The sequence below is a fragment of the Mus pahari genome, chromosome 3, assembly GCF_900095145.1.
Source record: "Mus pahari chromosome 3, PAHARI_EIJ_v1.1, whole genome shotgun sequence".
NCBI lineage: Eukaryota > Metazoa > Chordata > Mammalia > Rodentia > Muridae > Mus > Mus pahari.
Window position 1 is genome coordinate 129,492,482 of NC_034592.1, and position 12,604 is coordinate 129,505,085.

The window sequence follows — 12,604 nt, forward strand, 5'->3', positions numbered from 1 at the left end:
TACCTCTGGGTGTTCTTTTCTTGTTCAGGATGCAATAAGTACTCTTAAGTGCTGAGCCAACTCTAACCTGACTGAACTGCCTCCTCCACCGCCTCCACAGGGTGTTCTTCAGTGTATTCTCATATCATTTTTTTTTTTTTGGATATTAAAGCATTTTACTGTGATGTGTGTATTTTGGAGTTCATAGAGCTTCTGTTATATTTTTTATTTGTAATAATTTCAATTTTTCTTTGAATTTTCTGCTCTTTCCTTTCCTTGTGTATGTTTTTTTAAAGAAAAATATGGTGCAGTTATTGTTTGTTCTTAGAACCATTTCCAAGGATTACAGTTATGTACATATATTTATTGTTTGTTTTTAGAGACACTGTCCTGGAAAGAACTCTGAGCCCTCTTGCTTGATTCAGCATATTTTATAGATCTGTCTAAAGGTCCCTCTTTCCATATCCCTCACTGTCAATTACAATACATATTGAAGCTTACTTTCATGCCTGTCCCTCCCTCTGAGTAAGCACTTTTCTGAAATAGTTTTTTCTTATTATTCCATTGCTATTCTCTGTGCCTTTGCTGCATATGTATTCAACCCTAAATAATATCTAATGTGTATTTTCTGCCTCTTAAATTTTTGTTCAGTAGTGTGTTCATCCAGTTTCTTTTTAGATCTTACTTGGCCTGGCAGTCCAGTACATGGATACAAGGTATTCTATGTTAGCTTCTGAATTTTATTCTTTAAATAGCTTTATGAGGTATAACCTATTTGCATATTAGGTACACATACTAATAATTTTCATACATATAAAATTATTTTAATCATGTTCATTTTCCATTACCCTTGAGGTATAAATTCTATATCATGAAATTCATTTGCTTAAAATACCAGGTCTTTTTTTTTCTTTTGTTTGTTTTGGGTTATTTGCTTTTAAAACAGTTTCACTGCAGTCTTGACTGTCCAGAAACTGACTTCATAGACCAGTCTGGCTTCACATGAGATCTACCTGTTTCTACCTCCCACATGTTGAGATCAAAGGCATGCACCAATATGCCTATTGGTATTAGTAGTTTTTAGTGTATTTGCAGAGTTGTGTGATCATTACTGTTATAATTTTAAATTTCCTTACTACCTAAAACAGTGGATACTAATTAATAGTCACTTTTCATTTTTCTCCCCCTTTCTTCACACTCAACGTAGCTTTATCTGCCTTTTATTTCTATAGACTTCTCCATGATAGGCTTTTTTCATATAATCATACAGGATGTGGTCTTTCATACAATCACACAGGATAGGTGACTGCTGTCTTTTAGCACAGTGTTTTAAATTACCCGTGATTTAGCATGTACATGATGGATGGGCTTTTAATGTGCTTTTTTTTTTTCCTCCCCTGTTGCTCTGTATGTGTTTAAGGACTCATACTATTAGTAAGACAAAAATTGGGTCTTGTTAACACAAGATGTCTTCCATCGACGATCTGGAAGAAAAAGATAAAAGTACTGTCATTATAAAAGTATAATTGAGATCCTTTGAGAGTACAACCCTACTTTTTGAAGAACTCATAATGGAATTGGGTAGAAATGACAAACTATTCATAAAACTATGATGATCTTACAAGAGTGTAAGCAAACTCCTGAGAAGTGCAGGAAGGAAACAGTTCATTGCTTGGGGAGTGATATGTTACAGCTGGACTGTGAAGTTAGTGACATTTGATTTGAGTCTGGGCCCTGAAAGGTTACTGAGATTTTAGGCTTGGAAGAGGCTTTCTACCAAGAGGTGCAGCAGAAGGAAGCAGTGAGGACAGCGTTGTCTTGGGTTTTGCTGGTTTGTTTTGTTTCTAGGCTTTCTTTTGAGATGGGATCTTACACTAACTCTGGAACTTACTGTGTAGCCTGTGAGCCTTAAACTCCGGACACTTCCTTTCTCAGCTTCCTGAGTGCTGTGTTTAGGTGCCAGTTACTACACACCTGGCTTGTAGGAGCTTTTGAGAAACCAGCTGGGCCTCCATAATATCATGTGGGTCGGGCTCATTGTTTAGCTGTTTGGTGTGGGAAGCACTGGGGAAGTAGGCAAGGATGACACAAATGCTTTTATATCTTACTGTTAAACACTAAACTGGAAATGAGAGTGTATGAAGTAGTTGCTACTTTGTAGGTATGATGTGATAGCATGATATCATGCTTACAGCATGAAAGGAGATGAATGGAAAAGCATTTTAGGTTAAATTGACAGAACTTGTTAGTGTGAATGGTGAGAAATATGATGAAGATGACTCCCTTGACCTTACTTGATTATGTCAGTGCTCTCACACAATTAACTCGAATTAGCTGTTCACATTTTAATGGGAACATTTAATTTGATTCTGCTTATACTTGCACTTCTGAAACTAAATCAATTCATATTGTGCTTAGTACCTGTCATGTTTAGATCTGCACAATTAAAATAATATTTATCACTTCTTCATAGTCAAAAGAGTGCAACGGTGTAAAGATTCCAGTTGATGCCAGTAAACCTAATCCAAATGATGTGGAGTTTGATAATCTGTATTTGGATATGAATGGGATCATCCACCCCTGTACTCATCCTGAAGACAAGTATGTAGTCCACTTGGGCATTGATAGCACAGGTTGCAGAAATTCTATATTCTATTATACTGTCTGCTTATCATTATAGACCAGCACCAAAAAATGAAGATGAAATGATGGTTGCAATTTTTGAGTACATCGACAGACTTTTCAATATTGTAAGACCAAGAAGACTTCTCTACATGGCAATAGATGGAGTGGTAAGTACTTAAAAAAAAAAACATCATTTTGAAGCCTCTATTTTTGTTTTACTATTTTCTGAATATCTCAGTGAAAGTCAGCTGAGTAGTAAAAAATGTTGACTGTGGTTAATTTCAGAAAGAAAAGTCTCATACTTAATAGTTCATTGACATTTTCTTTTGTGATTTGCTGTGGAATGCTATGGATTATTGATTGATGGCTGCCCCTTTAAAGTGACATAGACCGAGTGAATGTAGATACTTAGAAGTACTAAGTGACACATGCCAAGGTGTTGGGAGAAGAAGCAGTTTGGATTTACTATGGGGTAAAAAGTGAAGGTTAGAAATGATGTATGGATTTGCTTAGGAATATTTTGAATAACATTATATAAACGTGAGATAATACATTTTAGGCACCACGTGCAAAAATGAACCAGCAGCGGTCAAGGAGGTTCAGAGCATCAAAGGAAGGAATGGAAGCAGCAGTTGAGAAGCAGCGAGTCAGAGAGGAAATACTTGCAAAAGGTAAGGAGAATAAGTTGCACTTTCCCCCCTTTTCTGCAGTGCTTTAAAACTCCTGTTGGGTTCCTATTTAAAGCTAAGTCTCAGAGAACAAAGTTGGAGAGGGATGCTGAGGCCAATTGGAACTAGTTCTCCCTCGACCCAGTGTCTTTGGTGTGGCATTTTGGTTAGTTTTATCAGGGTTACTTGTTGGCGTGTGCTACCCACAGCAGTACAGCAGTATAGTAAACAGAAAAGGCCACACATATACACATACACACACTTTTTTTTATTTTTTTGTCACTAAATTGCATTTTATGTCTGGAGAAAAAGATATCATGGGCCTATATTTATGAATTTTATTATGCTATTTTAATTTGCTGGAAAGTAAGTATATATAGTTATTTTAGCCATGGCTTGTACTTAAGATTCTCTTCGCCTCCTCCCCAACACAGGGTTTCTCTGTAGCCCTGGCTGTCCCTGAACTTACTATGTAGTCCAGGCTGGCCTTGAAGTCAGAGATCTGTCTGCCTCTGCCTCCTGAGTGCTGGGATTAAATGCATGCACCACCACCACCTGGCTGTAGTTGAGACTCTTGCAGCTTGTTTATGATAGAATATTTTAATGATTTATTGAGAACTATTATCAAAATTAAAACCATTAATCAATGCTTATATTCCCTTCAAAAGAAGGACCTCATGATTTGTATGTTTTGTGCTATAGCATCTTTTGTGTGCTCTGTATTTTTTGACAGTCTTGTTAAAGCAGTGATTCTCACTCTGTGGTTTGCGACCCCTTTGGACGATGGGAAGACACTTTCACAGGGGTCTGCATATCAGATATTTCCATTATGATTCATAACTAGCAAAATTACAGTTATAAAGTTATGGTGGGGTCTGTACAACATGAACTATTAAAGAAGGTTGAGAACCACTAAGTTAAAGTTTAGTTTAAAGTGACAGGGAGAAATGCTGTTTTCTTCTTAGAGAGCGGATCATCTTTTTCTTAGATTATAACATCTTTCTTTCATATTTAATTTTTTTGTCACTCTTTCGCCTTAATATTGATTAATGTAATTCAGTTTTTATGGGGAAAACAAAACATTGCCTCTTTCGTCTAGGTGGCTTTCTTCCTCCAGAAGAAATAAAAGAAAGATTTGACAGCAACTGTATTACACCAGTAAGTAGTCTCAGGCTTTGCTAGCTATAGCTAACTCTTAAATTATAGGTTAATTTTTTTCTTTCTATCATTTTAGGGAACTGAGTTCATGGACAATCTTGCTAAATGCCTTCGCTATTACATAGCTGATCGTTTAAATAATGACCCTGGGTGGAAAAATTTGACAGTAAGTTTCACACTTTGGTACTTCAGAAAGATTAGAGTGATCCTTTGAGGCTGTACTTTGATATGACTGATATTATTTATCCCTTTCCCCCGATAAAATGCTAGTTGACTGTCAGAGAAAAGAGAAGCTTTCGCGATTATTGGAAATGGGTTGCCTTGCATGCTCAGGTTTTATATAGCTGAATTTTCTTTTAATTCGTTTTATTCTTACTTCACTGTGAAGCTATAAAATGGGATTCATAATTTTTAAAAATACAGATAAGAATGTAGTTTTTAACTAGAAAGTAGATTTGTCATTAGATAGCAAAATGTAGCAGAATAAAAGTTGTGGGACTGTATTTACAAATGAATATTTCTCATGAAGACTTAAGTAAAACGTGAGTGAACTTTTTAGTTATTGTAGCTTAAGGAGTGTTTCTCTTTAATTAGACTTGATAACTGGACTTGATAACTCTTTCATTGATGATTTGGTACTGTATCCTTGGTAGTGAGAAGTTAGACCTTGTGAACTGGTGAATAGTCACTCTTGTTCTTTTCCATCCTTTGTGGTAAGTTAGTCAGTAGTGCTGTGGCCTTAGTGTTCAGCACAGACCTTCTTTAGTGATTGTTCCACCTACTAATACACACTGAGGAAATTGTTTTTTCCTCTTTGTTCTGATAGAAACTGGGGAGGTGAACTAAATGTATGAAACCTTTTTTAATAGGTTATATTATCTGATGCTAGTGCACCTGGTGAAGGAGAACACAAAATCATGGATTACATTAGAAGACAAAGAGGTAAAATTCAAAAGAATTTGATTATAATGAATATAACCCAGGTCGGGTGTGTCGCTTAATGATAGAAGATTTACCTAATACATGCAGGACCTTGGGTTTTTATCCCAGTTTGAAAACAAACAAAAAGGCATTAGCTAGAAAATACTTGGCAGGGTTGTGGTTCTTCTGTTGTTTGTTGTAGGTTTCTATAAATACATGTTTCTTTTTTTAGCCCAGCCTAACCATGACCCAAATACTCATCATTGTTTGTGTGGAGCTGATGGTGAGTTTCTTCTTGAGAATTTATTGTTCTTGGTTTAAACCAGAGTATGTTAGTAGGTGGTTGTGTGGTGGGTATTTCAGGGTTGGTTGACAGTTCTCAGATGTCTTAAGTTTAGAAGGAACAACTGTTGATGCGTTGTTAGACTGTGGTTGGTTGGTTAACCTGGTTAACCTGTGATGAATTTTGTTTTATGTTTTTTTTTTTTTTTTCAAGCTTTAGATGTCTTGTCATTGACTTTACAGTGGACAGTTTCCCACATAATCTCTAGTGGTTTACTGTAGGTCCGTGTCTCTGAATGACTTTATAGACTGTAAACGACTACTGGATGGCTTTTTGATTTTGCTGCTGTGTTCAGTGGGACTTTTCTTGTGTCATTGTTTAGTAGTACTTTGATTATGGTACAGGATCCATCCAAAGTGCCATTCATTTGTTGCTTTCTTATTGATAGCTGATCTCATTATGCTTGGTCTTGCTACACATGAACCTAACTTCACCATAATCAGAGAAGAATTCAAACCAAATAAACCTAAACCATGTGCTCTTTGTAATCAGTTTGGACACGAGGTCAAGGATTGTGAAGGTTTGCCAAGAGAAAAGAAGGGAAAGGTAAGAGCTTTAAGATAGACATTACCCTATTTGAAAAATCTGTTATGGGAAAATATGCACACTACCACAAAGTATACCATTTCAACCATTTTAAAATGTGCCATTAACCACCAAGTTTATTCAGACTACCTCATAAAGATATTTCACAGAAATGTAGCTTTTGAAATAATGTGAAGTAAGCCTGTATTCACAAGCTTATACACACTCAATCCCTTCTACATTACATTTTTCTAATGTAATTATGTTTCCATGATGGTAAGTTCCCATAGATAACAATGTCTATTGAATGTGAATTGTTTATGGAAGATTTTTGGAATGATTACTGTTTCCTTTGAAGGAACTACAAATATATTAAACATCATGATACTTTACCATTTTTTGTTTTTGTGGGCTTACTTAGTTGGTTGAAGACCCTTCTACATGTGTTTCTACTTTAAAAATTTGGTGCTTGGGGAAACTGAAAAACAGTTAAATATTGTATGTGATTTTGGACAGACAGCAGAATAAGTGAAGAGTACACGGATCTGAGTAAACACTCACAAAAGGGTCAGGGGAATACACATCAGAATACTGATACTGGAGAGACAGAGGTGAGGCCTTTCATGGTAACCTATGAGTTAGAACGTTTTTTACTTTTCTTGAAAAGGTTTGAATTTAAGTGTTTGTGTGTATATGTGTGTGTGTGTGTGTGTGTCTGTGTGTGTGTGTGTGAGAGAGAGAGAGAGACAGAGACAGAGACAGACACAAAGAGACAGACAAGAGACAGAGACACATGTTCTGAGCTTCTTGATGTGGGTGCTGGAAACTGAACTTGGTTTCATTGAAAGAACATCAACTGCTCTTAACCATTGAGCCATCTCTCCAGCTCCTTTTGTATTTTCTAAAAGGAGTCTAAAAGGTGTTCTAGAACATGAAAGAATATTCATCTGTATGTGTGTCTCCAAACATAAAATATTCACTGCTGTCCCTTCATACTAAATAATTGCTCACTTCTGAACTAGATGCGATTATTTTAAAATGGTTTGGTGAACTTTGAAATTTTTAGTACTTAAATATTAAATAGGTCTTAAATTAGAAAAACTCTTTAAGATTTACATGGCTGGAAAATTACAGGATTAGACTGGACACAGTCTCCACTGTCTTTCTTACAGCATGATGAACTTGCAGATAGTCTTCCTTGTGCAGAAGGGGAGTTTATCTTCCTTCGGCTGAATGTCCTTCGAGAGGTATGTTTTGATGGTTATTAGAACTGGTATTCATAAAACACGTTCTTTCCATTGCTTTGACGTTAGCCTTCTTTTCTTGTAGTATCTGGAAAGAGAACTCACCATGGCCAGCTTACCATTCCCATTTGATGTGGAGAGGAGCATTGATGACTGGGTGTTCATGTGCTTCTTTGTGGGGAATGATTTCCTTCCTCACTTGCCGTCACTAGAGATTAGGTATGTGAGTCTGCGAGATGTGCCAGTGATTGTCTCAGCCTTCTTGACTTTACAAAGCCCATTGGTTTTAATGAATAATGTTTGTCTCCTGGTGGCAGGGAAGGTGCAATTGATCGTTTGGTTAACATATACAAAAACGTGGTACACAAAACTGGGGTAAGTTTATTCTTGAATAATTTAAAAACATAAGTATTTGGTTTTCTAAGAAGATCATTTTACATGTATTTTATCACTTACAGGGTTACCTTACAGAAAGTGGTTATGTCAATCTGCAAAGAGTACAGATGATCATGTTAGCAGTTGGTGAAGTTGAGGATAGCATTTTTAAAAAGAGAAAAGATGATGAGGTAAATACATTGTAGTAGCTGAATTGCTCCTGTCTTTTGTAGGCTGTGATGTACTTTTTACCCGTCTTGAGTGTGTTGTAATACCACTGTAGTATGTTGTCATTGATGTAATCTCAAGCTTCGTACTTGGTTATTCTATAAAGACTGTGATGTTTGCTGGGTGGAACTGTGTATTGTACATTATTTGAGTTGTGTTGCAGGTTTTATTTTTCTAATCATATTTAGGGTATGAATCAAAAAACTTGAAGCCTAAGTTGGCAGGCTATCATGTTTTTATAAGAACTATTTATACTCTAGAAACAGGGTTAAGTCTTAGGAGTTTGTATTCTAGATGTCCAGGTATAGGGTCTGAGTTGGATGGCATGAGCTAGGGCTGAATGGCAAAAAAAATGGAGGCTCTGTGGAGGGTGATGGCTCTTAGGTAAGTGAAAACATAAAGGAAGAAACTAAAGTAGCAAAGCACTTGGAAATTGCTTATGAAGGATCCACAAGTGCTTGTGGAGGAGTCCAAGTTTCTATTTTGGGCAATTCAGAGTTTGTTGATTCCATTCACTGAGACAGCAAATACTATGTGTATAGGAAATTGGGGTGAGGGACAGATACAAAGTGTTCATTTTAGAGATGAGTATGAGGGGACTACAGGATGTCTTACATGGGGCAAGTCTTGAAAACAGTTTTAGAACTTTGGCTGATGGAAGGAAGTACTTGAAGCCATGAGTGGGAATGTGAGAATCTGTGGGCTTGTGTGGAATGAAAGTGCCTCTACAAAAGCACCGGGAACATTGCCCATTAGTAAGAATAAGGAATTAGTCAGCTGTAGAGAGGCAGAAGGAGATCCCTGAATAGAAAAGAAGCTATAGTTTAGAGTGATATAGTCATGCTACCTACCTAGTGATTGACCAGAGGTACAAAACCTCAGGAAGCTGGTAGGCGGGAGGGGCAGCAACCTAGAGGCAGAGTGATTGAAGATTGATTGTAAGGGGTAGCAGAGGAGACCAGAATGGGGGCAATGAGCTGATAGTAGCTTCTTACAGAGAAAGAGAAACTTTTGTAAGCTAATTTTTTATAAAAAGACAAGTGGCTATATTGAACAAATAGCAAGTAATAATTATATTGTTTCTGTGTTTTTCAACTTTGTGGACCACAATTATGCTCTCTTAGTTTTGGGACTTTGGACCTATGAGTTGACTAAGCATCTTTTCCAGTTGTCTTAAGTATTTAGTCAAGGTTTCTAGTATCTACTGGAATAGCTGTTTTGGAGTTGTTTGTTTGGGGTGTGTGTGAGAGGGGGGGGGGTGGAGTGTGTGTGGGGGTGTGTGTGGGGTGTTTGACTATATCTTCAGCACTATATCTTTCACTTTATTGCTGTTGATACTTAACAAAAAATAACATATACTATGTTATAGCTTGGTATAAAAAAAACCCATAGAAAAGCAGTCTTTATGTGTGCTACAGCAAATGTTATACCATTAAATGTTAGTGCTAACTTAGCATTAAATTAGCATTAAGTTTAGTGTTTCAGATGTAGTGTGATTTCTTGCTGACCTAGCTGAGAAGGAATTTTAAGCTTTTGTGTCCCTGAAGTCAGTCATATTGTCTTTTCTCATGGCTGCACAACAGGAGAAACAGAATTTCAGTATGAAACTTCTAGAAAATATGTTTGTGTCTTTTAGCAAATTCATGAAAGTGTTCATAGCACATAAAAGCTAAAGACCAATACTATTGATACTGGCAGTGTGTTGTTTTGCTTATATGTGACTACCAGCCTTGAGAGCCATATAGTCATTGGGCAGCAGAATGGAAGGCTTCAGAAAAGGATGTGTACGTACTTATTAAAATTGAACAGTTAAGCCTCAATTGTGGTGCTATTTAGTTCATGAGCTTTGATAATCCTTACTATGAGCAGCCTAGCTGTGTGCCAGTGTTTCGATTGCCAGTGATAAGGCAGCAGACAAAAACTAGACAAAAATTCTGCCCTTTGAGAGCCTTCATTCTTTAGGGGAAGATTGACAACAAGCATAGTAGCCAGCTCAGCCTTATAATGTGGTGGACTTTTAAATGCTGTTAAGATAAAAACTAATTGAGATAATATCTGGCAAACTGGTAATGGCAATATTGTAGTTCTAGAAAACACAGCAAGGGGCCTTACCAACAGATGAGTGAAGACATGAATAGTGTGAGGATGTATGCCACGCAGATGTTTAAAGAAAGCACTTACAACCCAGAGACTAGCTCTGGACAAGTGCTGCCTTGTATGTACACTGAACAGCAAGGGGCAAGCAGTATGTAGCAGCAGGAGAGGAGGCAAGACAGGTGAGAGTATTGGTGTGAAGTTCTAAAAAGTGATAGAGGACCAGATCTAGGTACCTCTGTAGGCTATTTTAAATACTTAGCTTTGTTATATATCAAAGGGAGGTTCTAGATAGAAACTGATCGATCTGATTTTTCTCCTACCTTGCTTTGTTAACTGTGGAGATCATATTTCATGTAGATGAGACCAGCACATGTTTTGAAAGCAGTGCCAATGGGATTGGCCAGTGGGCCAAATGTAGGTTGTAAGAGAGAAATGAGGTGTCAAGAATGACCACAGGGTATTTCCAAGCAGTTAGAAAGTGGAGCAGCTCCTCTAAGGTTAGGGTGCTGGACCAGCTTAGAAGTGGAGACTTGTTTAGTTCAGAGTACCCAGAGGGAGATTTTGAAGGGGAAGAGATCCTGGTTATTAGCATATGGATAGTGTTTAAAGCCAAGACTGCCGGTGCTCATTTCCATGGGAAGAGAGAAGTGAAGAGGTGCAAGTACTGAGCCCCAGGGAACAATAACATTGAGCAAAGGCAGGAAGTGAGACTAGAGGAAAGCCAGGCAAAGAATGTGATTCAGGGAAGTTCTGAAAAGGACTAAGATATCACAGTCTGCAGCTGCCTTAGAAACTTTGAAGAGAGGGAGGAGAAAAGCTTGGTTAGTGAGGGAGCCAGCTAGATAGCTCAGTGTTTAAAGGCACTTGCTGCCCAGCCTCATGACCTTCAGATTCTGGACCCCATGTGGTAGGAGAGAACAGACGCCTAGAACTTGTTCTCTGACCTGCCTGGAGTGTGCACACAAACTCTCATGTTCTCTCTGGGTTGGATTTCCAGAACCACAGAAATAAAAGAGGAAGAAATGACCAGTTTCCACACTGGTAATTTGGAGGTTTCATGTACTCATCCTGGAGTACATTTTGTTAAAGCCCTCTCCTGAGCTGAGCGTGGTGGTGCACATCTTTAATCCCAGCAGAGGCAAGTAGATATCTGGGTTCCAGGACAGCTTGGGCTACACAAGGAAACTATCTTAAAAACCAACTGCAACAAAACCCACCTCCTGGAAGAAAACACCAATTTCAGGTCTCATTAAAGTTTTGTATTGCACTTGGCAGGATACACTTAGAAGAGACACAAGTACATCTGCCTGGGGTAGACGCCAGTACTTGTACCTGCTGGCTTTTTTCTGTTTTAGGCCACAGCAGCAGCCATGAGCATTTTACTATTGTTTCACTTTGCAGGGTATGGGTTTGCAAACCTGTGGAATAAACCATTGTTAATTGGGAGCAATATCAGCCCCAAATCCCAGGGAATCGAAATCATGGCTGTTCTTTGAGAAGAGAGAAAAAGAACCCTACCCTGAATATTAACTTGGCCCAGAATCAACAATAGATCTGAATTCCCTTTTTTTCTTTTGATAGTTTTAGATGAGAGGGGTAGTCTTTGTGGAATCCCACTTCTTTCTTGCTTGCCATTCATGCTAGAATTAGTAGTGATTGATTAGCCTTTAGTAATGTAGAAGAGTGTATTTATTCAACTGTCTTGTAGAGGTTTGAAATGGCAGTTATATTTAACAACTTAGGATTCGTTGTTTTCCTAACTTGTATTTTCTCCATATTGAAAGATATATTGCATCCAAGATAAACCTAAGATCTTTGTCATAGCTCTTATATTTTCCTGAATATGTATTTTTAAGATCCTAAAACTTTAAGAATGGTTTATTTGTATCTGAATTCAGTTTTTCTGCTCATCTAGAGTTCTCATAAACAGGGATATATATAGATATAGATATAGATATATATAGATATATAGTGTGTGTGTGTGTGTGTGTGTGTGTGTGTGATGCTCAGTATTGTCATATACCCAGATAAACGGTCTTTCAAATCACTCCTGCTAATGTTTAACTCTGATATTTTTGTGTAATTATTTGACAGAATATGTGGATTTTATACTTTTAGGACAGTTTTAGAAGACGACAGAAAGAAAAAAGAAAGAGGATGAAGGTGAGTTTTTATTTTACTCATATGAGATTAGCCATAGCTTAACTTTTTTGAAGGATGTTATTCAGTACAGTAACTATTCCTTGTTCAGTCAAGATATCTGTATCCAACTAGCTGTCATGGAGCTGGCAAAAGAATACTGGTATCCCGGCAGTGGTGGCGCATGCCTTTAATCCCAGCACTTGGGAGGTAGAGGGAGGTGGATTTCTGAGTTTGAGGCCAGCCTGGTCTACAGAGTGAGTTCTAGAACAGCCAGGGCTACACAGAGAAACCCTGCCTTA

At 37.6% G+C, this 12,604-nt stretch overlaps 1 protein-coding gene across 3 annotated transcripts in view; it reads left to right on the forward strand.

Moving 5' to 3' along the window:
- Positions 1-12,604, forward strand: part of Xrn2 (5'-3' exoribonuclease 2) — a 63,744-nt gene that overhangs the window by 8,635 nt on the left and 42,505 nt on the right. Inside the window, exons 2-14 of one of the 3 annotated variants that reach the window (XM_021193290.2) lie at positions 2,453-2,580; positions 2,660-2,771; positions 3,164-3,275; positions 4,372-4,430; positions 4,507-4,596; positions 5,300-5,372; positions 5,584-5,634; positions 6,083-6,240; positions 7,392-7,466; positions 7,549-7,682; positions 7,781-7,838; positions 7,922-8,029; positions 12,282-12,326. In XM_021193290.2, the coding sequence (XP_021048949.1) occupies positions 2,453-2,580; positions 2,660-2,771; positions 3,164-3,275; positions 4,372-4,430; positions 4,507-4,596; positions 5,300-5,372; positions 5,584-5,634; positions 6,083-6,240; positions 7,392-7,466; positions 7,549-7,682; positions 7,781-7,838; positions 7,922-8,029; positions 12,282-12,326 (1,203 nt within the window). Of the gene's footprint in view, positions 1-2,452; positions 2,581-2,659; positions 2,772-3,163; positions 3,276-4,371; positions 4,431-4,506; positions 4,597-5,299; positions 5,373-5,583; positions 5,635-6,082; positions 6,241-7,391; positions 7,467-7,548; positions 7,683-7,780; positions 7,839-7,921; positions 8,030-12,281; positions 12,327-12,604 lie in introns of those variants that run through there. The other 2 variants (XM_029536152.1, XM_029536153.1) reach the window with 2 other exon arrangements.